We start from the raw sequence: 26,797 nt of genomic DNA on the forward strand, positions 1-26,797 counted from the left end.
TGTAATAAGGAGTAACTTAGGCTTCATTTAGTTTTAGAAAAAAATCTTTTATTTTAGAAAAATAAAGTAATGTTGCAATATACAAGAAACGGTCTTACTCTAAAAATAATTTATATGGCAAAACAACGTTTGCCGGGTCAGCGAGTATATTCTAAGTGAAGAATTAATTAAAATGAAGCAAAAGTTCATAAGTCTGCTTTAGAAACGACCGCAACCCTTATCACGATCAAATTCAAGGAACAAACCTCATGAAATTACCTTTCGGCAACCTTTCAACATTAATTAGTCAACTTCAATAAAGGAGGACTGTAATTACGTCGCCATTTTTTGTAACGAACAAAGCTGATTTATTCAGAGTTTTGTATTAAATTACCTTATCAGTGGGAGGCTCCTTTGCACAGGATGCCGGCTAGATTATGGGTACCACAACGGCGCCTATTTCTGCCGTGGAGCAGTAATGTGTAAACATTACTGTGTTTCGCTCTGAAGGGCGCCGTAGCTAGTGACATTACTTGGCACATGAGACTTAACATCTTGTCTCAAGGTGACGAGCGCAATTGTAGTGCCGCTCAGAATTTTTTGGTTTTTCAAGAATCCTGAGTGGCACTGCATTGTACTGAGCCATCAATTACCATCATCTGAACATCCTGCTCGTCTCGGCGCCCTTCTGACCGAAACACAATGAAGCTAACACATTACTGCTTCACGGCAGAAACAGTCGCAGTTGTGGTACGAATAATCTAGGCGGCATCCTGTGCAAAGGAGCCTCCCACTGGTAAAACTCCCACTACTATTGATATATAAGTGAAGTACACTCAGCGGCACAATTAACCGCCCACCTTGATTTTTTACGATTTTGGTTAAAAAAAAATTGTGGCCTTACTTGTGAATATTATTTTATAACGTAGGTATATTGAAGTAAAATGAAAGATAATATTGTTTTTAATTATTACGTTTATTTATAAAAAAGTCTGAAAAACACTTTGACCGTAAATTAACAAATGTGATGAAATGGCTTAAAAATAAAAAATCTGCTCAATAAATGAATTCTAATAGTGCGTATTTCCACCTCTAGCCCTCATGACTTCCATCAAACGGTTTGGCATGCTGTCGATGACATCTTTGATCTGTTGTGGAATGTTCTGCCACTCCTCAATCACGGATTGTTTTAATTCATCTATGGTGGTTGGAGCTGGTATGCGGCTTCGAACACGTCTTTTTAAATTGTCCCATATGTGTTCAATAGGATTTAAATCTGGGCTCCGGGATGGCCATGTTAATTTTCGAATGCCGACGGTATCCAGGTACGCGGAAACAACTCTAGCAACGTGGGGGCGAGCGTTGTCCTGCATTAATAAAAAATCTTCGCCAATAAATGGAGCAAATGGGTTACATTACATTAGGTTCCAACACTTCTGTTTCATACCTCTGAGCATTTATTCCACCTCTTTCGAAGATAACCAAGTCGGTGCGTGCTTCGTAAGTAATGCCGCCCCATATCATGCCACCTTGGTAACCTACTGTTTCCACAACAGTACATGGTGCGAACCTTTCATTCTTGCGTCTGTATACACGCTGGCGACCGTCAGGATCGTGCAAGCATATTCTTGTCTCGTCAGTAAACATAACATTCATCCATTGTTCCATATTCCATTCGGCGTGCTCTCGGGAAAAACGAAGTCTTTCTCTCCGGTGGCCTACGAGCAATTGTGGCACTCGAGATGGTCGAAAAGCTACTAGGGCATTCTCTCCTAGTCTTCTTCTCACTGTTCTTTCACTCACTTGAACATTGCGAACCTCACGAAGTTGGTTTCGTGCCTCAACAGCTGTAGTGAACCGATTTCTTAGAACATTGGTCACAAGAAATCGGTCTTTACGAGCGGAGGTGCATCTTTTTCGGCCCTGTCCTGGTCTTCGCTCATAAGAGCCACTTTCCCGAAACCGTTTCACTGCATCCCTTAAGGTGGTACGTGCGACACCAAGCTTCCGCGCCACCCTTCGTCGATAAGCGACGGCTCTCGCCACTGAATCATCAAATGGCATGTTTGTGATGTCCAAACACTAGCTTTAAGTTACGAAACCAAAACAAACTCAAATTGTTTACTTTTAATGCCACTGAAGCAATGTAAGCAGTGTGGCAACGATAACGATAATGAGACGAAGTTCGATATTTATCCTATTCACAACTTATGCGTAAAAAAAACAAAGTTAAGTGGGTAGTTTGTAATTTTTTCGTCACTACATTTCTTTCACACTTGACTTATTTATGACCAATAACTTACAACTGCGATAACATCAAAATTTGCCACTTTAAAAGGGTGGGCGGTTAATTGTGCCGCTGAGTGTATATTGGGCTGACTGACAAACGGTCGTAACTCGTAGTAATAGTGTCCCCGTTGATTACCTTAAAAAGAACTATGAAAAGAAGCACTTATAAAACTCGAAGTGCCAAAGTAGCAGATCTATAAAGCCGTCGACAGTCGACACAATATGTATTCCAACGCTGCACACGTCTCACCGACAGCCCCCAACTTTACGACACCCGCTTCGTTCCCCGAGCAATTTCGCCGGGAACTGTTTCGTATAAGCTCGTTACTGAGTGCGACACCGCGGTGAGTAAACGTTTGCCGGATTATGGCACAAGTTGTTACACTTTATTGAAAACTATGATGTGACTTTGTGTTGAACTGGCCACTTTCTGTTTACCGCGCTGATATTGTGTGCGAATATTGTATCGCAAACGGATCGTAGTATTAAGGCTGCTATCCCAATAAATGGGCAAAATAGCACATAGTTGAAACCTTTTCTAGACGACATATAATGATTTACCAACTCCACAATCGCGTCGTAGTGCCGAGTTGTAATTTATCACACAGGTACTGGGCCATATTTAAAAATGTATTTGACATAGGAGGACTATATTGAAGCTTATGTGTTAAGGCTGCTAAAACAAGAAATCGCCAATATAGCGCATTATTGAAACCATTTCTTGACGGTTTATATATAAAGCTTATATTTTTTACAAAAAATAATAATATTTGTACAGAATATTCACATATACAGAGAAGAAAATTCATGTTTTCATTACATTTCTATTTTTATATAGACAGTGCGAAAATAAATCACCAAAATGGCTTTTACAGTTGGAGCCATGCTAATCATTCAATCTAGATAAAAATTGTACAAAAAATTTTTAATTGTACACCAATACTGCATAACAGAACATAGTTTTGTAAAGAAAATTGTATTTACCAGTGGGAAGCTCCTTTGCACAGGAAGCCGGCTAGATTATGGGTACCACAACGGCGCCTATTTCTGCCGTGAAGCAGTTATGTGTAAAACCTTACTGTGTTTCGGTCTTAAGGGTGCCGTAGCTAGTGAAATTACTAGGCATATGAGACTTATTAGAGACATGACTTGAGAGAACATCTTATGTCTCAAGGTGACGAGCGCAATTGTAGTGCCGCTCAGAATTTTTGGGTTTTTCAAGAATCCTAAGCGGCACTGCATTGTAATGGGGAGGGCGTATCAATTACCATCAGCTGAACGTTCTGCTCTTCTCGTCCCTTATTTTCATAAAAAAAGGTGTGTGTACGGCCGTTTGCGTCCTGGTAGAAAACATTCTAGACAAACGCAACGTCCTACTTCCATTGCGGCGTTACTATCGCAGCAGTGTGTAACTCCATGGCTATCCTAATACAAAGCGTACTGAAAACAAATATCGCAGTAACGCAAGCAATATTATCGACCTATAATAACTTGCCTGTGTGGGGGAGCCTTTATATATAGAACGCCACTGATTCTAAAGTTGCACACGTAACCTCGACTGCTCCCAACTGTTCGACACCCTACTAACATCTCATAACTCATGCGGCAGTGCGGTGAGTAACACCGTTCTCCGGATTATCGCAATAACTTGTGTTACACTTTATTTGAAACTACTGTGTGACTTTGTGTTGCACTAAGCATTTCCTGTTTACCGCGTCGAAATTGTCGGAGTTTTGTGATCAAAAGATCTCAATAGAACGATGATTTTTTTTTGTCGAATGCGACAACCAATCCCTTTTGAGTACCGCATTAATGGTAAGCTCATAAGTAGACGGAATTCAATGAAAGACCTGGGTGTGACATTTGACTAAAAGCTTACCTTTCACGACCATATAATAACAGTCACTCAAGAGTCCTTTATGAGACTGGGTTTCGTATTAAGGTATGCGCGCGATTTCCACAGCGTCAATATTATACAACTGCTTTACAGTACCCTTGTGCGTAGTAAGCTTGAAGCAAGCGCGTGCGTATGGAATCCCTACGAAGTAACCTACTCCCTTATGCTGGAGAAAGTACAAAAAGCATTTTTGCGTTTCCTGTATAAGCAGAAACTAGGTTACTACCCGTTCTTGTACCCGACGGCGTATCTCGTCGGTTGCCTCGGATACAACACTCTGGAAACCAGACGGGCTCTCGACCAGGCAACTACCTTGCTGAAAGTTAGCCGGGGCTTAATAGATGCCCCTGATATTCATAATGAGCTGATTCGATTGTATACACCTGACAATTATATTCGTTGTAGAAATCACCGTCTTCTGGCGGTACCCGCGTGTCGTCGGTAACACGCACTGCGACGCCCGTGCCGCGAGTCTTGAAATTGTTTAATCACCTCGTAGAAGCCCGCCCTGATTGTGATCTATTTACTACTAGACTTGAAGTGTTGGTGCAGTTGCTGCTCCAACTTTGTGAGTCCTCGCGTCTAACATTTATAGTTTAATGTACTTGATTATTGTAATTGGTGTTGTAACCGTTTTAATCAAAATAAATAAATAGATTTTGAATCCATGCTCTAGTTTAAAACTACTCTACTTTTTCCTAAAATAAAATAATTTCAGCAATGACAGCTGTAACACAAAATTATATTATTGTATTTGATACCGATCTAATGAATAAATTCGAGCGTAAACGCTCCTAAATTTAATGGTGACGTCACGCGTGAATGAAAACGTATTCAAGAAAACTTCAAGCCATCCGGTGTTTAATACTGAGCGGTGACGTCATTCACTCGGAATTATGTTTCAGTTAACATGTAGCCATATTTTATTGAATATATTTCCATCTATATATTTATTATAAAACTGGGTCATTTTTACACACTTTTTATTAGCTTCACCTGTATGTATATTTGCATGTAACCGACTCATTTGGGCACAATTTAGACCCACTTTAAGCGGCCAGATTTAGTTCAAACTTCGTAGATTTATCGAGGACCGATGACAATACATTAATTTGATAAAATTATTCCATTTTTGAATTTGCAAAATAAGATTTTTGTTAATTTATATAATTTTCATAAATCGTCTATAAGGCAGGAATTGAAGCTAATTTTAAATTTCATTTTTTTAGTTCGCTTTTCTATAACAAGCGTATTTTTTAGGTTTTTTTAACTACTAATTATTACAATTCTAACTCATATTATTTATATATATTTACACGTGGCCACTGTACGAGTATGTCCCCAAATACATCGGATATAATGGCATGGCATTTTAAATTGATTTAGATATTTCACTTATATTAAAAGAGGAACGTCCGTTTACTTTCCATAAGCATTTACTTGAAGGTAAAAACTCTGAATACTTTAGAATACTGACATACCCAAGTAGGCACTACTGGTATCCGAATGCTTGAAACAACACAATTTGTCACATAGCTCAAATAATTTTGTTAAACATTGTGGCTAAACAATACGTCACGTTTACTGACCTGTTCTCATTTCATATTAAATATACATTCGTGTACATTATATATTATGTTCCGGGTATCAGATATGTGTTAATATTAACAACATCCCAGCTGCAGGTAAATCATTAAATGCTTGTAGAGTTGCTACAAATAATTTTCATTTATTGGAAACCGTTGTACGAATTAATATGTATTGATGAATCATTTTATGAGTGAATTAATAATTTGTTATGTTTTTAAAGTGATAACCCTCACTTCTGGGATTAATTAGATGTGGCTTCATCTACAGGATCTACTTTACAGTTGATAACCTGCTCGACCCCAATATTAGCATATTCGAAAATTTACTTGAGATGTCGCTCTTGCAAATCTAAATAATTTGTTATGTTTTTAAAGTGATTACTCTCACTTCTGGGATTAATTAGACAATTAAAACTGAAAACAAAATTTTTACCTGAGAATTGAACAAAGCATACAAGATTTTATAAATGATACGTCACTCGAACGGTTGGCTCATTTGGAATGAGCGTTCGCACGGAACGCGAGAAGTCGCAGGTTCGAGTCCCGCATCGTTGATAAAATTTTGTTTTCAGTTTTAATTATGTCATTAATCTCAGAAGTGAGGGTTATCACTTAAAAAATATAACAAATTGTTTAGATTTGCAAGAGCGACATCTCAAGTCAATTTCCTAATATATACCTATCATGCATACATTGGGGTTGAGAAGGTTATCAACTGTACTAAAGTAGATTCTGTAGGTGAAGCCACAACCTGAGAGTTGAACAAAGCATACAAGATCTTATAAATTATACGTCACTTACGAACGGTTGGCTCAGTTGGAAAGAGCGCTCGCACGGAACGCGAGAGGTCGCGGATTCGAGTCCCGCATCGTTCATAAAATTTTGTTTTCAGTTTTAATTATGGAGTCAATTAATAATGTTTTAGTTAGTGATATTTTAATGTAGTTTTGATAAGTATAGAAATTCATATGCAGAAATATTAACCAGTTATTCTTTTAGGCTCGTTACATTAAATTTATAACTATGTTTAAATATTAACTGTCTTGCTAATAAACGCAGTGTAAAGTTACTCCAAGATTAAAATTACTTCTTTCTGTCATGTAATTATGTAGTGACAACGGTAAGATAGGGACAAAAAGTTTTAAACTTGGAATAAGTTTACTTCGCGTTTATAAGTAACACAGTAATTGTTTTATTTTAAATATATGAAAATAATGTGGACTGTGTTGGCTCCAGCTGGAGGCTCCTTTGCATAGGATGCCGGCTAGATTATGCGTAGGTACTAATGTGTAACATTACTGTGTTTCGGTCTGAAGGGCGCCGTAGCTTGTAAAATTACTGGGCAATTGAGGCTTAACATCTGATGTCTTAAGGTGACGAACGCAATTGTAGTGCCGCTCAGAATTTTTGGGTTTTTCAAGAACCCTGAGCGGCACTGCATTGTAATGGGCAGGGCGTATCAATTACCATCAGCTGAACATGTTTTTATGATAATAAGTTATCATAAAAACAAAAAAGTAATATACCTATGTATTTATGAATATATAACGGATGGAAGGCAACCTTATTTCATGAGCTCATGCTTGCTAGCTGATTATGCTACGATTTCATTCTTTATACGGTGATTCCGTGAATCCCAATAATATAGATACATGTGGTGACGTTGTCACATAAGCAACAACTTCGAAACCAATATCTATCGTCGTCCTTGGATTTATATTACAAGCGGTTTGAAGGCCTAACCCGAGCCTCTAGCGCCATCTCTTTGATCTTGTACGCTTCATGTGTAGAGGGGAATAATATAAGGTTAAGAAAGCGGTCGAGTAATAAATACATATATTCAGCACAACCACATAATATGCTTAATTATGATATAGTATAATTAATCTACACGCCAAATAAGTGCACTGTACACTTCCCAACTAATGCACTCACACATAGAAACAACTGTTCACTTAGCGAAGACATTTATTCTCTTCGTGGTCTTCTCTCGCCGCGCCCACATGGGCGCGGTGGGGGAATGCTGATCAGGACTTTTCGTCCCCTGCAGCAAGGATCACTCGCCGCCCGTTGAAACGGGCGGGTCATTGGGGTTGAGAGTCGTTGCTCTCTGCGATCGTCTTCTTTAATTTATGGTATGGTTGGGGGAGCGCCCCCCCCCCCCTTGTGGTCATCTTTTTGGAGCTGAGGGAGCGCCTGTTTCCTCAGCTGAGATCCGGTGATTGTTGCCGGTTTGCGCGGGCCTTGACGATCAGCCCCGAAGAAGAGGGAGGGCGATCAGCCGAGCCGCGCGCAAACACGTCACTCTTCATCCTCGTCCCGCACGAGATCACGCGGGTAGCGGCGGCTGTCAGGTGGCCGCGCGTGCCAGGGGGCCAGATCTCGCAGATGATGGAGATCGGACGAGTTGGCACGCGCGAACATGTTGACGGCGAGACGACGAGTGAAGTCGTCCAAGCCCTCGACTCTTAGGTCCCTCTGGATCGTTTGGTTCCTCACGTACCATGGTGCGCCCGTGATGCGGCGGAGGATCTTGTTCTGCACGGTTTGCAACCTTTTCCGGTTAGTTAGATTCACGAGCGCGTACCATGCAGGCGCGGCGTACGTGAGTCGGCTGCGTAGGTGGGTCTTGTACACCAAGACCTTCACCCTCAGCGGGAGGCTTGAGGAGAGCACTGGACGAAGTAAGGCCATCGCGACGTTTGTCGACGCGATGGTCTTCGTGACGTGCTCGTTCATGTTGAGCCGGCGGTCGATGGTGACCCCGAGGTACTTTACCGTCGGGGACCACGAAATGTCCTGTCCGTTTAGCTGCAACCTATGCTGGCCAGTGTGCACACTCCCAGTCGCGAGCGCCTGGGTTTTGCCAACGTTCACCGATAGCCGCCACTTCTTGAGCCATTCTGGCAGGGTGTCCAGCTGGCGCTGCATCTTCACGGCGGCGTGCGTTAGGTTGAGTGACGATGTAATATACGCCGCGTCATCTGCATACAGCGCCAGAGTCGCCGACGGTTCGAGCGGGATGTCATTTGTGTATTTTGCGTACAGCAGGGGAGACAGACAGCTCCCCTGCGGTACGCCAGCAGAGATAATCTTGGAAGCTGAAATGGCATCGTCTACCCTTACTCGAAACCGACGGTTTTCAAGGAAGTAAGCGACTTTCCTCACCAGGCGGGGAGGTGTCGAGGTTGCAGCTAACTTGTGCACGAGTCCAGTATGCCAAACACGGTCCAACGCCTTCTCCATGTCCAGGAATACTGCCACAGCTTTCTCTCTTTTGTTGAGAGAAGCGGTGAGGGTGTGCAGTACCCTGGACAGCAGGAGCGTGGTGCTGTGTTCAGCGCGGAATCCAAACTGTTCTTCCCTAAGCTCTATGTAGGGTCTTAGGAGTGACAGCAGGAGAGATTCGAATATCTTAGACTGGGTCGCCAGAAGAGTGATGGGCCGGTAGCTATGTGCTAGTGCGGTGTCTTTCCCCGGCTTCGGGATCATAATGACGAGGCCTTCCTTCCAGATATTTGGAAAGTACCCCGAGCGCAGGATGCCATTAAAGAGTCGCGTCATCGCCGCGATGGTTTGACGCGGCAGATGACGCAGGGCGGCGTTTGTGATACCATCCGCGCCCGGGGCTTTTTTGGGCCTCGTCCGAAGGATGCAACTTCTCACTTTAGTTAGGGAGAAGAACACCGCATCTTCTACCGGCCGGTTTAGATATTCGGCGATCTCTCTCTCAAGTGCTGTCACGTGCGATACGTCGTCAGTTGGATTCGGCTGGAACTGGCGTTCAAGGTGTTCGGCGAAGATGTCGGCACGCTCTGCCGCTGCGTATCTCAAGGTTCCGTCGGGATGACGCAGCGGGCGAGCTGGGGGCGCTAGATTTGTGATTTGGCGGCACAGACGATGAAGAACTGATACATCATCTGCGGCCTCGCCAATCGTTTCCTCCCAGCTCTCGGCGGCATCCTCTTCGAGCTTTTTCTTGCCTAGGCTGCCCAGCCTATTAAGACGAGTCTTGAGTGTTGGGCATCTGGTCACCTGCCATCTGCGGCGTAAAGCTCGTTTCTCGAGGATGAGTTGCCGCAGTCTTGCGGGCAACTCCGGCATCTTTCTGGACTCGGTCTCCTTTGTCGCGGTGGCCAGCGACCGCTGGATACTCCCCGTGAGGTCCACGGCGAGGGCTTCGACGTCGGCAGCTGTCTCTAACTTCCGGGATGGAGTGTTGGCTGCCAACTCTTCCGCGAACACCTTCCAGTCAGTGACCCGGCGTGATGGTCGTGATGGTGCTCGCGTTGCGGTGGCGGTTATGGTAAGAAGTACTGGAAGGTGGTCTGACAGAATCTCATCGATAATAGTTTCCTGAGTCAGCTGGCAGTCCAAGTTCTTGAGGACAGTGAAATCAATCACATCCAGAAGGTATTCATGGTTGTCTGGGTAGTGGGTTGGAACCTCCGGGCCGTGGACCTCTTATCCGTGTTGTAAGGAGTCGTTAAAAAGTGTTCTGCCCGCGGTGTTGGCCATTCTGGCATTCCAGGCAGGGTGCTTGCAGTTCCAGTCCCCGGCGGCGAGAGTTGCTTTCGGGGAGTTAAGTAACTGCCGCACGTCTCCTGGGACGTGCCTTCCGTTTCCAAAAAATACAACTAACCTATGTAACGGCTTAAAAATATTTAAAGTGTGTTTAGAAAATACCATCTTAATAATACAGCGCTATCTAGTTTCACACTCATAGTAACTCACTGTGTAGTTCACGCAGTGAAGTTAACATAATACTTAACAGCACACTTACCTGAATCTGCATGTCACCCATTCCCCTATTCCTCGCGACATAACAACGAAATGTTTACGTCCATGCCCTATTTGCTTTTTAAAAACGAATTTATGATATCAATTAAAATGAGTCTGCACTCTGCATGTTTTATGGTAAATGTTAAAAAGAAGGCATCCTTGAAACCGCTCAATTAAGTTGGTTGTATCTACGTGGAAGAAAGTTTCAATGGCACACCCCAATATTAGCTAGATCGTTAATATCAGCATAGTACGTCAAACGATATTGGGCCGTTGGTTCACCCTAAGCCTTCTTTAACAATCCATTTAATCCATAAAAGCTTCCTATATTCGGTGAAAAGAGCTGATCTTCAAGTATTTGTACAATGGAGACTGTATTGAGGGGTGTTCTACAGTAAAGAATGGGGGGTGTGGCTCCCACATAAGATCATCTTTTCGATGTCTCGAGCATCTTTATTTGTGAACTTATTTTTATTTTATTGTGCGTGCAGAGTCGTGATCTTTATTTATTTATTTCCCGGAATATCTACAGCTATTTATTTACACACACTAAAAATACAATAAACAACTTAAAGCTTATTACAGATATTAACTTAAATAGACATTAGAAGGAGTAAGAAGGAAGATTGTTAAGTATAACATGTAATAATGTACACTTAGCTTTAAAATCTTTCCGGATTAATCCAGATTTTGTCCGAAGTTGAGTTTAAATTATGTTGAATATAATAAAAGTAAAAAATCTACATAATATTAATAATATATAACTAACTAGTTGACCCGACAGACGTTGTTCTGCACATAATAAATAAAATAATGTTTTTTTATGAATTTGTCAATATTACATCATAACATCAAAAATTACTTCGTAAAATATGCACCCTGCTGTCATAATGAAATTGTTTCACAGCAGAACTGTCAAACCGTGCGTCAATAAATTGTCTCATAGAAATTATGTATGGACACATCAAAGGAAAAACAAATTTGTTGTTTTTATTTAATTCCGAGCATTTTCATGTTTATTCAAACCTTTTAAACCTTCCCTGGACTTCCACAAATAATTCAAGACCAAAAGTAGCCAAATCGGTCCAGCCGTTCTCGAGTTTTAGCGAGACTAACGAACAGCAATTCATTTTTATATATAAAAGAAGAAGATATGCTGAGTAGCAAACCTTTTTCGGATAAAACACTGCAAAGACCAGCTTATTATGTGGATCTAGAATAAGTCTTACTTTAGTTTTTTCTCTAGTTCTTGATGTATATTAGTTTTAATTATATCAGGCATGTATATTATATTATTCGTAATTATTAAGATAAGTTTTTCATATTTTGTTGTTATTATTCGGTATTATAATGTGTTAATGTTTACCTTTAGTTGTAGTGTTTGTTCCTAATAAAGACTTACTTACCTAATTAATATCATTATTTAATCTTTACGAGAAACGGAATCTAAAGAAATCAAATAAAATGTCCGGGCTTTTATCAAAAGGTGATGATTTTTGTCAGGACTTTTTAAATTACTCAAAGCGCTTCCGCACTACGTCCGATCCGAATCCGATCCGAACCCGTGAAAACACGGTCCGATGTAGTCGTAGAACTATTTCTATGGAAGTTTACGTACTAGATCCGGCTTCTGTCCTCCGATTTATTTCCGTCAACCTTTAGAAATAGTTCTACAACTACACCCAACCGTTTTTCACGGGTACGGATCGGATCGGACGTAGTGCGAAAGCGCCCTAAATGGTGAACCCTCTGTACACTGGTCGTGTAGTTATACCGCTAATGTGTGTTTAAATGTAGCTTCCAATTCGAGCATAACGATAATGAGAGCTGTCCAAATGATTATTGTCTGTATTGACCTAAAAGTACAACAGTCCATCTAACATAAATTTAATTTTATAACGTTTGTGATACCTCGCTTTGTGAATCTTCTACTGCAAATATTGCTTTCCTTCTGACAGCATCCACTACCCACCCACCGCAGGCCGCAAACTCATTAAGAATTCAGGGAACCTCATTCTGACTTCAACCAACTATGGGAATAAACTTGTGTATGACGACATGTGTACCATCAAAAAAAGCGGCCAAGTGCAAGAGAAATCTCAATATATCATTTTTGAAGACCTATCCATACACATAAGGGTTTAATGAAAAAAAAAGTGTGTGCGTGTAATCTTTACGCGCGATTGAAATAAAACTTAATTATATAACCTTAATTTTAACCGACTTCAAAAAACGAGGAGGTTCTCAATTCGTCGGTATATATTTTTTTATGTTTGTTACCTCAAAACTTTCGACTGGCTGAATCGATTTTGATAATTCTATTTTTTATTTGAAAGCTGGTGCTTGCCGTGGGTTCCTATCATAATTTGGTCCAGACTTGACAATGGCATCCATGAGAAAACCATAAGTCTTTAATTTGCTATACGTATGTGGACAACAAATTGACGAATAACTCAATATCGGGCCAACCGATTTCGATGATTCTTTTTTTATTGGAAAGGATACTTCAAAGTTAGTTTGGTTGGGTTCCGATTGTGGAATCCATGACAAAGTAACGAAACTCTTCAATTCTTAGGAGCAAATTAACGATACTCGGCCGAATCTTTTTTATGCTATTAGGATATATAAGTCATCAACCGTAACGTAGATATGGTCAAGTAATTGTAGTACTCAAATATGATAATCAATAGATCTTCTTACCGACTAACAGTAAGGGTGCGATCTGTGGCAGAATTTCTGTCTGTAATCAAATTGCAAATCGCTTACGTTGAATGCTGCATTGAAAAATTTTGTATATCTACACATAATTAGACATATTGTTAGTTAGTGTACTTCAAAGTCACTAATAATCAAAAAATAAATAAAAATTAACAAAAAATATCGGTTTGAAGTCGCTTTCTTTTTTTTTAAATTTTTACTCAACAAAGATTTTTTTTTGAAGTCTGTTAGAAAGATACAGCCGTTTATGCCGCAAAAAACGCATATTTCAATACTCTCAAGGGAATCAAAATTTAAGCGGTATTTCACGTTGACCGAAAGCTATGTAAATTTGGCAAGTCTAAAGTCTTACTACAAATATAGGGAAAAAATTATATAGAATAGAGAGTATTTTTTCCTATGTAGACGTATATTATGTAAGCATTTTCGGTTGAATATTTTAAGATCAAATATACCTATGACAACGTGTCTAAAATTTGACGAACAGCTGAGTAGCATAATAATAGTTATTTATGTTATAAGGGGTATTAAAACATGAATGTGGCGTGATAATAGTATCACATGAGTGTTTTAATACCTAATTATTATCAACAGTTGCATTCAAGCATTTATCTGCACCCTTAAAATATGAATCCTCTATAAAAGATTCTGAAACAGTTAGCTTACTGCTAACATTAAAATATTCAGTCCTAGTAACCATAATATCATCCAATGGAGTGTTATTAAGAAAACGGATAATGTAATGTTGAACTGAATTTCATAACAACACTCGCCTGGATGATGTAATGGTTATTAGGACATTGGGTGTTTTAATGTTGGCAATAAGCTAATAGTTTTAGAATCTTTAATAGAGGATTTAAAGCATGGGTATAGATAAGCAACCAAATTCACATTCGCATTTCAAATATTAGGATTCTATGCTGCAAGACACTGTTATCATAACGTCGGACATAAGAAGGTTCTATTACAAACTACATATTATTTTAGTATCGTGTTCTAACGAGCAATTTCTTTCCAGATTAAGTATGGACTGGAGGACGGGTTTAATGGCGCTGACGGTGCTCTGCGCAGTTGATGGCTTCTCCAGTAAGTTCTATCTACCCGCAACTTGTAACTCGTTAACATTTTATGGACTCATTTTAAAATTTCATCTTGTGTCGGCCATACATAATTTCAGTCGTAGTAGAAACACCTCGCCAGTAAATTTTTTCAAATTAAAACGAATACGAAAAAAATATTGGTGTCTAGAGAAGAAAAGCTTAGAAAGGTGTCCTACTTTTTTACTGTAGTGTTGTCTGGACGTCGCGTTGTAAGTCCACGAAAATTTTTTATTATTTATTAATTTGTTTGGTGACCATCTTTAATACTCTTTGTCTTCTCGTATTACAATGTCAGTAAAGATATTTTATGATTAGGATTAGGATTCATAACTCGTTATTTTTACGAAAACACCTAAGCAAACATTTAATTGTAATTCAAAGAACTATATATATTTATATTACTATTATTTAATAAACTACAAAAAAGGGCTTACTGGTTTATAATTTGACGTTATAAAGTCCAATTTTAAAATGTATTTTTAGTATTTTCTACGAAAAAAACCGGTAAAATCATATCATTTTAGGTTTCGAAACGCAACGCATTTGGTTCGAGTAAGAGAGACAAACTTTGCAACGACTGGAGAGCGTCATCTCTTTCTCACACCGCGGATCACAGACAAATTTATTTCGTTCATTCTTCATAAGCGATTCAAACGCCATTCAGTAAAAGGCACTTCATGGTACGAATTTTAGCGATTCAGTTTAGGTACCTAAACTGAACTGCATTGGAATCGCATCGCTAATTAAAGTTGATGGTAGGCCTTCTGTACAATCTCAGCTGTCAAATGACTATAAATACCAAGTCAAACCTTGTTCTAACCTTGAACTCGGCTAAGTTTTACGTTAGCAAAGTCAAAGTACGCTCTATAGATCTCAGCTTAAGTCTCATGAGCGTAGTCATTTGCCTGAGCGGAGACAACAGAATTTGTACATTATTTGTACATTAGTACTATTCTATTTCACCTATTCCAAATCACAATGAATCGTCCTATTGTAGGTGTTTATTACCACGCATCGAGAAATAAGAATGTGGCTGTTTGTTGAAACTCTTTGCGCATGAAGGGATCGAAAAAAAACCAAGGAGTGTTGTTATGAAATTCAGTACAACATTACAACACTCATTTGGATGATGTAATGGTTATTACGACATTGGGTGGTTTAATGTTGGTAATAAGCTAACTGTTTCAGAATCTTTAATAGAGAATTTAAAGCATGGGTGTAGATAAATGTATAATCAAATTATATGCATTATACAGTGTTATGGTACCAGGTAATCATAGTTGAAGAAGGGATTGTCTTATGTATGACGCGAGTATACCTTAATATATTCTGACGTAATGAGCACGACGTATTAGTACATAGACACCAGCAGAACATAAATATGGTAGCGGTGATAGTATTGTCTTTCATAGCGGTTGAAATCATGCGTCATCCTAGCAACATGTACCAGGACCTCATATGCAGTTTAGAGGTTCATGCACAATGCACATCTGAAAATTATTATTCAAGTGCTGGCCCGTTGTTGTTGTTCTTCGTTGGTACCCCTTCACTCGTGTTTACGTGCTTCAGCGTTGTACGTGTGTTTATACGTGCGCATGCGTAGTAAAAAGCTTGAGAAATGGCATCACAACAACCGTGATGTTTCGTATTTCGTATTATACGTTTATAGAGATTTTCCATCATTTTTATAATATAATTCTTCATGACTTATAAGGTCTCACTTCTACCGCGTATGAAATGCACACATAAAACATGTGTTCCCATAGAAATCTTTATAACTTAGCCTTGTTTGGTTAACATAGTTACCTATTTTAATAGAGAGTCAATAACGGAACAATGCGTCATTCCTTATCCAATTAACAAAACTTGAAACAAAGAATAGATACATAATCGTGAATATTGAATACGTGCTATAATTGAGATTCTAAGAAAGGTGTTGATTGGTTTACTATAATAATTGCACGTGTTTTATAACTGCTTGTGTAATTAATTGGTATGCGTTGTCCCCTAATCTTAACTCTATCACATTTTGTTGTTTATTCTCATAACTATAATGATTATAAAATATAGGTACGTATATTAAAATTTCAGCCACATATTATTTATGAAATACTTATGCAAAAATAGTACCGAGTCTTATAAAACTATATGAGGACAGTTTGGCTATGGGAACTTGGAGGCAAAATATTAATTACAATAATTTTAATCATGAAAATGTATCTGTAAGAGATAGAATGTATAAAGAATACAAATTTTATTGTAAGACATAATATGTAGACATGGACTGTATTCAAGGTACTTACTTCAGATGTTTTTATTTATTTTTTATTATTTATATCCAGACGACCGAGCCTCGCTCGGATTTTTAAAAAATGTACAAAACTTGAACAAATAAAGACTAATAGGACATCTGGATTCGAACCGGGGTCTTCTGCTTTCCGGATCACTCAATGTCCCATCTGAGCTATTACAGTCTTGTATGTCGAAATTTACCTTTGTATTCTAATGTTATTGTAGCTGTTTCTCATTAAAACACGGATAAAACTACATTTGTTTTAAATTGATACCTAGCTAGATCGATTTCTCGCCCCCGAAACTACCTGTATACTAAACTTATTAAAATCGTTGGAGCCGTTTCCGAGATTCAGATTATATATATATATACAAGAATTTCTCGATTAAAGGTATAAGATTATATATCAATTTAACATTGCTTACCAAAACATTTATTTTTTAATTTATTAATCTCTGTCTTATTAATAAACGCAGTGTAAAGTTACTCCAAGTTTAAAATTACTTCTCCCTGTCATGTAATTCTGTAGCGACAAAGGTAAGATAAAGACAATTTTTTTTTATTTAAATTTGGATTACTTTTCTTCGCGTTTATTCATAACACAGTATATGAATAATGTTGCACTACTGTACTAAAAATAATTTTATACTGTCGCACTTGATACTTGATATCATTGAGAGGAAAAAACCGATTCATATAATTTCCTGTTATCAAGCCATACGTCATATAAGAGGCGTCCTGTTTGTACGACCTTTGTTTACGACTATGACCTTCGTGCTAGCACGTTTAGCTTCAATGGTAATAGTTTTTATAGCTGTTTTTATAAAGGTATATACAGATAATAATCAAATATAAGTATAGTTCTGGATTAGCCCGTAAGCAAAGCAATTGCTAAGGGCACCACGTATATGGTGGCACGATGAGGTACTATTATATATTATTTGCCATAAGCATCATCGCAAAAATATTGACTAGCATATCAAAGTCTGTGAAAGCTGCCCTATTACCAAGAAAAAACCCACATAGCCTTACATTTATTCTACTTACTACATCTCGTTCAAACCAATTTTCGGTGGAAGTTTGCATGGTAAAATGTACATCATATTTTTTAGTTTTATTATTCTCTTATTTTAGAAGTTACAGGGGGAACGGGACACACATTTTACCAGTTTTGAAGTGTCTCTCGCGCAAACTATTCAGTAAAGAAAAAAATGATATCAGAAACCTCTATATCATTTTTGAATAGATACCCCTGACATATGGGTTTGATAATTTTTTTTTTTAGTTTCAGTTATAAGTATGGGGAAACCCCAAAATGTAAAGTTTTATTTTCCTATTTTTGTGTGAAAATTTTAATGCGGTTCACAAAATACATCCACTTACCAAGTTTCAACTGTAAAGTTCTTAAAGTTTCGGAAAAGAGTTGCTGTGACATACGGTTGGACACACAGACATGACGAATCTATAAGGGTTCCGTTTGTTGCCATTTGGCTACGGAACCCTAAAAACAACATATTTAAAAGTGAACAATCATTGTACGGCGCATGATTCCTTACTAAACAGAGCACACGCAATACTTAGTTGTGTTAATACTTATATTACTAACACACCACTGGTTTTCAGCAGCCCCTCGTGATATTTATTTTAGACAGTTTCTGCAGTCTTACCATTGTAGGTAATTTATTTCAAAGAAAAAATTATAAATTGATGTTATCGTCTTATCTAAATATATTGTGTTATAAAATATTCATTATTTAAGAATCAACTAGCTCAACATTGTAAAAGAAGATATTGACCAAAAAAAATGCTTCTTCTTCTTCTTGTATTATAAATTATTATAGGTACTTTTGTATACAACTGGTAATACCTAATTCCACTATATTTATTTATCTCGTAGGACTATTTTCTAAAAGTCTACTAAGTACTAGTTTACTAGTAGACGAGGCACCACAGGCGTTGTTTGTTTGGGCCTTAAACTTTAGGGCATCAAGTAATCTAAATGCGGCACTGTATAAGTGCCCGAAATATTAGAAAAGTTAAGAGAAAACAAGTTTTTTGGTATATTTGTAATTGAAGGAAAAGGAAGTTTAACACTCCAACTAGTTTATGGTTCGTATAATCTGCAATGATATAATATTATTAAAAGAGGTATATATGTCGCTAGCGCGCCGAAAATCAATCGCCTAAATGGAGTCAATTGGTTCCTTTTGTCGTAATCGCTCTCTCGTTACGAAAACGGTACACACGCGTTTGTTGTTGACAGAGTTGCTCACAATTTGTTATAGATACAACATTAAAATGCTGTCGTGTGCTATGGGAAGATTATGCTGTAGACTATGCACTAATTACGAAAGTAAAAAATCTTTAGAATTACATACCACAGTTAAGAAATCATGAATTTTAACATTTTATTTGATTTCACTATTTATCTAACAAAATAAATATGTCGCCATGACAACGCCGATCGCCGCCAAGCCGCTCATAGATTAACGTACAGAAATGACGAAATATTGATGCTGTCTGTTGTGGGATGATCGAGGTAGAATATTTTAGGAAGTGATGTAAAAAGTCGTTGTTGCAGTGAATTTAATACGAAATGTAATATTTTTTAATAAACAAGTGCGTATATAGGTAGCTGAACTATCAAACTACTAAAACAAGTTTTAAAGTAGGTAGCGGATGTAGACAGTGAGTGCTATTTGTTTACGTAGGAGTTTTTTCAGTAACACTGTCCCTTTCAGTATATCCCTTGTTAACTGCAGAATAATCAATTATTGTAATAGGCGCTCAACAAAAAGACATAAATAATATAATATACAAAAACTAATACTTAATTGTAATCTTAAAACTTTTTGGGAGCCGTCGTTAGTAAAATTGTAAAAATAGGAAATAAATTTCGGTTTTGTTTTGTTATGTCTGTATGTTTTTTATTATTTTATGTATAAATAATTGATATCATCAATGTGGCTATATATTATAATCAATATTAATTCTTTGTAAGTCAGCCTTTCATGATCTTTTAATCTCATCTACTGATAGAACAGAGCGTGCTCGTCTTTTGGCCGTGACACAATATGAGTCTGGCTTTTGGTTACAAGCCTTGCCTTCTGCGCCAATTGGAACGCTACTTGACAATATGACATTGTCAATATGCGTATCACTCCGGCTAGGTATAAAACTGAATGAACCACATCAATGTAGATGTGGCGTTCCGGTAGATGTTCTTCGGCGTCACGGATTATCCTGCCTAAAATCGGCTGGCCGTATCAGTCGTCAAGTCATCCGCAGGGCATTTGCCGCTCTTAATATACCAGCTGTTTTAGAGCCAAATGGTATAATCCGCCGCGATGGCAAGCGTCCTGATGGAATGACACTGGTGGCTTGGGCACGGGGAAGGGCGCTGGTGTGAGACGCGACTTGCGTCGACACTCTGGCTCCTTCTCATGTCCAAGTTACGTCAGTTGGTGCTGGGGCTGCTGCTTCGACTGCCGAAGACAAGCGTCGCAAATATGTTGGTCTCAGTGAGTCATACATCTTTATGCCCTTTTGGTGTCGAGACACTTGGCCTGTGGGGCCCAGAGGCGCGGAGAATGCTCAAAATACTATATTCGAGCCTTAATAAGGCTACTGGAAACCCAAGCGCTGGCAGCTATCTCGGTCAACGGATCAACCTAGCTATCTAACGCGGAAATGCTGCCAGTATTCTAGGTAGGCGTCCACGTAATGAAAGTTTTAATTTTATGTAGTGATAGTATTGTAAATATAGTTATAAGATTTGTTTTGTTTGAATAAATATAATTAATTAAATATTACATTATTTTTTTATAAAATCAATGACACATTATCTACCTAATTTCAATGCAGTTTTACTACAATATAGCTTTTACTACATAAACTCATGAATGAATCGTAATTTAGGCATAAATCACGGTGTACGGTAAAAAATCATATCTGATGAATTAACTGTATTTTTTTTATGCAAATACAAAGCAATTAGCAAATAAGATTTATCTCTTTTTCGCTTGCGATAATTGCATTTACTACCCTGCTTTGACTTGTAATCGTAATGTAGTGTGCTATTGCAATGTTAAATTATTCATGTGTGCGTTAGTGTTTCATTTTCAAACACCGAATGTTGTCTACGTAACCTATCTTTTAAATATCAATATCCGGACGACCGAGCCTTGCTCGGATTTTTAAGAATGTACAAAACTTGAACAAAAAAAACTAATAGGACTTCTGGATTCGAACCGGGGTCGTCTGCTTTCCGGATCACCCAATTTCCCATCTGAGCTATTATACGTCTTGTGTATATTGGCGAAATTTACCTTTGTATTCTAATGTTTTTGTACCTGTCTCTCATTAAAACACGGATAAAACTACTTTTTTTAAATTGAAACCTATCTAGATCGATTTATCGCCCTCGAAATCCCCTGTACACAAAATATTGTGAAAATCGTTGGAGCCGTTTCGGAGATTCAGATTATATATATATATATATACAAGAATTGCTCGTTTAAAGATATAAGATTGATAATCTGTCTACTATTATTTCAATTGTAAAGTTCATTGTAACGTGAAATGCCCGTGAAGTTCCCGCCCGCTTCGCTGGGCGAATTTTAAAAGGAAGGAACGCTGGAATTCGTAAAAATAGCCATAAACCATCTAGGATAAATTTCGCATCGAATGGTGGTAGATTTATGTCGATACGACCAGTGGTTTAGGCGTGATTGATCCTCAAACAAAGACCATTTTCATCATAATTATATATATAGACGAGCTGTACCCCGCGGGGGGAACACATCCGCGTATCCTTTACGTGATTTAAGCCTTTTGTGGTTGTTTTCTTCCTTCTCGTCTTTATTGATGAAGGTCGATGCTCTGAAAGTCCTCGCGTGTTTCAGGGCATTCGGAATATTGAGTCCCATTATGGTCTCTATTTTATCGACCCCGTAGTTTTATGCCCTTGATATTTCCCACTGCAATCAGTCACTCCAGATAATCTGATTGTCTCGATCAAAATAGCTTTGGTCGAGATGTTAGAACACAATACATATTTTTGTAGTCGTTGTATTTATGTTTCACTTCCTATAAGGTCAGGTATATACAGGCTTACGTCTCAAAAATAAACATTTAAGGCTGGCTGAGAAGTAACTACCTAGATAGACTATAGGCACTTTGTTCATGCTTATCACCTTACCACCGGACATTGACATGAAAGCAATAATAATAAATTTGAAACAATATCTCTTAAGTACCTTAGATACAGTCCATGTCCACATATTATATCTTACAATAAAATTTGTATTCTATGTAGTACTTTGTATCTCTTACAGAAAAATTTTCATGAGTTAAATTACTGTAATTGATATTTCCAAGTTCCCACAGCCACACTGAACTCATATACACAAATAAAATTTGAAAACAAATCTATGAACGATACAGGACTTGAACCGACGACCCTCTCTCGTGTTCCGTGTGAGTGCTCTTCCAACGTCATAAAATTTTGTATGCTTTGTTGAACTCTCAGGCTGTGCCTTCATCTACAGGATCTACTTTACAGTTGATAACCTGCCCAACTCCAGTATTTGCATATTAGGAAGACTTGAGATGTCGCTCTTGCAAATCTAAACAATTTGTTATCATTTTTATACACAAATTAATACACAATTAAAATTTGAAGCCACAACCTGAGAGTTGAACAAAGAATACAAGATTTTATGACGTCTCGTCCTTATATCATATAAAAAAACTATTCTTTTCTTTTCATTTGCTTACAAATTGCTGCACTGCTGCAAATTCAACTGCATACAAATTCATCTTATTTTAACATAAAAAAAAAATAAGTAAGTAATTAATTTTCTCTGACTTCTAAACTATCTATGCAATGTTGTTAATTCTTTTCGTACAGATTTTAACAAATGTGACAACGAGAAAAGCACGTAACAACACAAGTATATCTCGTACCGAGTCGACAGTTTGTCAGCAATATAATCCGTTTCTACGTCGTCATTACGCAGGATCTAATATAGGTTTTTACCCGCCCCTAAAAATAATAAATAACGGATTTCATGTCTAATTGACATATTTCATCGCAATTTTAATAAACGACAGTTTTTTCAGGTATTGGATAATAATCTTTGTTATTTGAATATATATTTAAATTGATTTAAATTTAATAGATTTACTTATTGTTTTCCATCTTTTGTTGTATGTTAATATTAAGCATGATGTTTTCGCCTATAACTGAGACATGGGCATGCTTATCATATAGGCAATTAGGCAGTGCCTACCTCGTTACGAATCTAAATAAATATAGCACTAGTGTTAAAGGTAATTTTATTACCTACAGCAGTCTACAGATTGCATATACGATGCAAGCAGCGTTTCATACAACTTATTTCGTACTGTCGGACTAAAGCGCAACTACGACTACGTAGATCTACAGTGCTTCCTAGAAAACTAATGAACTGAGGCATCATATCCCATTTGAATGCTATTGTTATGGTAAATATTATTTATTTACTAACAATCATAGAATATGTGAATTCATACGGTACGCGCTAATATTTGTTTTGCAAACGGTATTCATTTTTGTCTCTGCTTACGTGACGTCACTTAGATGGCGACCTGTCCCTCTCTCAATTTGCTGTATTATATCAAAGGGTAACACTAAATTAGTAACATAAAACAAAATTCCCAGTATAAGGTTGCTCGCCTGTGCTCTCAACATGCTTCCGTGTGAGCAGCTCAGATCCATTAGGTAATGCAGACATAAACTGAGCAAGCTACTCAGAGAGTACAAAACAATGAGTTATGATCCGACCCTATACGCCTTTATATCTTTTTATTGCCTCTAAAGCAGCAGTTACCGAGTCGCAAATTCTATTCCGTACCTAAAATACATCGTCTTACCACTCGGCTTAAAACGTTTTCGTAGTAGGATCTCTTTTTTTATCACTTTATGGGAATAAATTTTATTATCCGCTGAGATGAGAGTTGTATTTCATTCGGAATTCTTATTAGATTCCTAATGTTGGGATATTATGTTTTTATTGTGAATTAAAAGCATTGCGTTGCTGAGCTGCTTTTATGTTTAAAGGGGATTATCTTTTGCGTGGATGAATGGAGGACAATGAAATATTCTATTTATTTAATGTATGCTTATTTTTACAATATCTGTTCGTACGCTAGAACTACATGCTTTTTGATGGTTCAATGGCTTGTCACAAGAAGAATAGACAGGATGAACAAAAGTATAGCGCAGAAGTGAAGTCACACGATTTCAAATTCAAATATTTTTTTTTCAAATGATTTTAATACACTCTTTTAAAAATAAACGGGCATCTATGTAAATAACATGTTTCACAGGCATCTTCAGATTATTTCATTATTCTAAGTAGCTTGTATCACCATAATACTTTAAATAAATAAGAAAAAAGTAGTTTCTGTCAATTTCGTTAAAATTTATGTTTAACGAAATTTATTTAAAATCAATTAATTCCATCATGGGAATGCTATCGATGCTATTCTTAATTGTTTCTAGTGGAAAACGCTTTCACTGCGCAACAATTACATTCCTTAGCTCCCTGATGTTTTGTGGAGCGGGCTGCACCGATCTTACTCTTCGTTTTAGAACATCCCAAATGTGCTCTATGGGATTGAGGTCGGGACTTCGAGCTCGACAATCCAAACGACGAATATACGCTTCCACATCGCCAGAACGGTGAGCGCGAGCGTTATCGTCCATAAAAATCTTTTTTTTTTCCATGAACCGTTAATGCGGGTTGTAGGTAGGCGTAAGTAATACGGATCAAATATGTACTGGTGTGCATTCAAAGTGCCGTTTTCTATGAAGACTAACAACAGTATTAAAAATAAAATGAATTTTGTTCATTACATCAAAAATTATTCGCCAATGCCTCAAAATGATGTAAATATACTCTCGAACATGACGTGCCACTGAACCCAATCTAAGTCTATAATCGTGTATATGCAAATAACCTTTTTCCCTTCCCGACCGAATTCTTCACCGAGTCACGCCTTACGGCTTGTAAAAAGGGCGAGATTTCCCGAAGAACACAGAAATAAAACTTATTCATGCAGGACCATGTATTTTTTATTAGATTCCTTCTTTATTGACATGAATTTCGATTGAGGAATTTGATTTTGTGATGGATTTCAATGAGGTTGATGTTATATTTGGATTGAGTAACATGTTTTATGATGGATTCGTTTTTGCAGGAAATGAACTTCGTAAATTATTAAATGTTGAAGTCTATGACGCTTTCATTATGTTTATTTTCTTTAGGCCATCCGTAGCAAGCAAAGGCACCCTTGAAAGTCGCTGATCGAGTTTATTAAAACTTCAAATATAGTGTAGATTCAATTACTAGTGTATGGTAACGAAACTTGCTGTCCATACTTAATAAATTATACATGATGGTTGCCTGTCAGTGGAAGACGTCCACTGCTGGACAAAGGTCGCCCCCAAAGATCGCCATGACGATCGATCCTGCACTGCCCTCATCCAACCTACTTCGGCGATCTTTACCATCGTCAGTCCATCATGTGTGGGGCCTACCAATTATTCAAATTCAAATATTTTTAATCAAAATTGGATGTGAAATCTCTTATAGAAAGTCAAAAACTACCACCCATTCGAATTGAATTTTGAATTCCTCAGATAAGAACGGCAACATTAACACCGCGGGCTTCTTCTTTGCTTTTTTGTTCTTGATAAAATCCCTATACAATCTAATTTATAGTTAAAATAACCTGACGGCTGTCGCTCCATTCTCAATCTGTGGTGTCATTATGAAAGTAATTTATGTTATAATAACCTTTACCACATGAATGTCCTTTAACAATTTTTGTGAATTTCGTAATACATTTGTTTCTGGGTATTTGTTTTAAAAGCATTAATTATATCGCCTCACAAAAGACTTACTAACTCGATTTAGCCGAGTAGTAGGCATAGATAATAATAATATAATAATATTCCTACTACCTGTAACATGTCTAGTAGATGTTTCGGCATTGCGACTGTTCGTTAAATGTACAAAATATAAATAAAATTCCACATATCGGTAGCCAATCTTTTAACTGTTTGCACAGAATGTCGCCTGGATGCAGGGTACCAGGCTGCTTTTTCTGCCGTGTAGTAGTGGGTAATGTGGATGCAGTGTGTTTTGGTTTGACGAGCGCCATAGCTAGTGAAATTACTGAAAAATCTTATTTGCAATTTGAATTCATTCAATTAAAGAAGAAAGAATAAACTCTACGTGCCGTGTTAGCTGGGGTTTAGGGATCCTTCGTAGATTTTGGTATTCAATTTTACAATAAAATACCAGACAGTATAGTAGGACTCACTGAGCACAAACATAAGATTTTTTTATGACAGTAAGGGACGTGACGAACAGGACGTTCAGCTGGTGGTAATTGATACGCCCTGCCCATTACAATGCAGTGCCGTTCAGGATTCTTGAAAAACCCAAAAATTCTGAGCGGCACTATAATTGCGCTCGCCTCCATCAGACATAAGATGTTAAATCTCGTTTGCCAGTAACTTCACGCCCCTTCAGACCGAAACACAGTTATGTTTACACATTACTGTTTCACGGCAGAAACAGGCGCCGTTGTGGTACCAATAATCTAGCCGGCATCTTGTGCAAAAGAGCCTCCCACTGGTAAAATAAATATAATTAAATTACTTTGCCAAAGAAGGCTTACTATGAAGTATAGCAGATTATATAGAAAATATTAATGGTTCTTTACTGCCAACCTAAAACTATATACTTAAGCAGACTATACAATTTTGCTATTCTATGACTTACCTAAATTATGGTCTGGGTATTTCTTGTCAGTTCTTCTCCCCGTGTCAAAGCCACTTTACGAACTGATATAACTTCATGACGTTTACCAAGCGTTGTTGCAATACGTTATGTTATTGTCAATCCCATTGATAAATAAATATATTTTTAACTCACCTTGATGAAAAGCTCACTTTTAGTAAAAGGTCCCTGGTACGAGGGACAAAAGTCGTCTTGCCGGGAGAGAATCGGACTTTTGTTCCTCGTACCAGGGAAAAAAAATCGTATACGCACCACGTGAGATAAGTAGGACATTGCCACCCGCGATTGTCAAAATT

General features: G+C 37.8%; 1 protein-coding gene across 2 annotated transcripts in view; it reads left to right on the forward strand.

The window, feature by feature from the left end:
- LOC126969580 (keratin, type I cytoskeletal 9) overlaps window positions 1-26,797 on the forward strand; it is a 51,213-nt gene that overhangs the window by 15,425 nt on the left and 8,991 nt on the right. For both annotated transcript variants that reach the window (XM_050815114.1, XM_050815115.1), the window contains exon 2: window positions 14,273-14,340. In XM_050815114.1, the coding sequence (XP_050671071.1) occupies window positions 14,280-14,340 (61 nt within the window). In that variant the 5' untranslated portion in view covers window positions 14,273-14,279. The remainder of the gene's footprint in view (window positions 1-14,272; window positions 14,341-26,797) is intronic.

Source organism: Leptidea sinapis, chromosome 18 (genome assembly GCF_905404315.1).
Source record: "Leptidea sinapis chromosome 18, ilLepSina1.1, whole genome shotgun sequence".
Lineage (NCBI taxonomy): Eukaryota > Metazoa > Arthropoda > Insecta > Lepidoptera > Pieridae > Leptidea > Leptidea sinapis.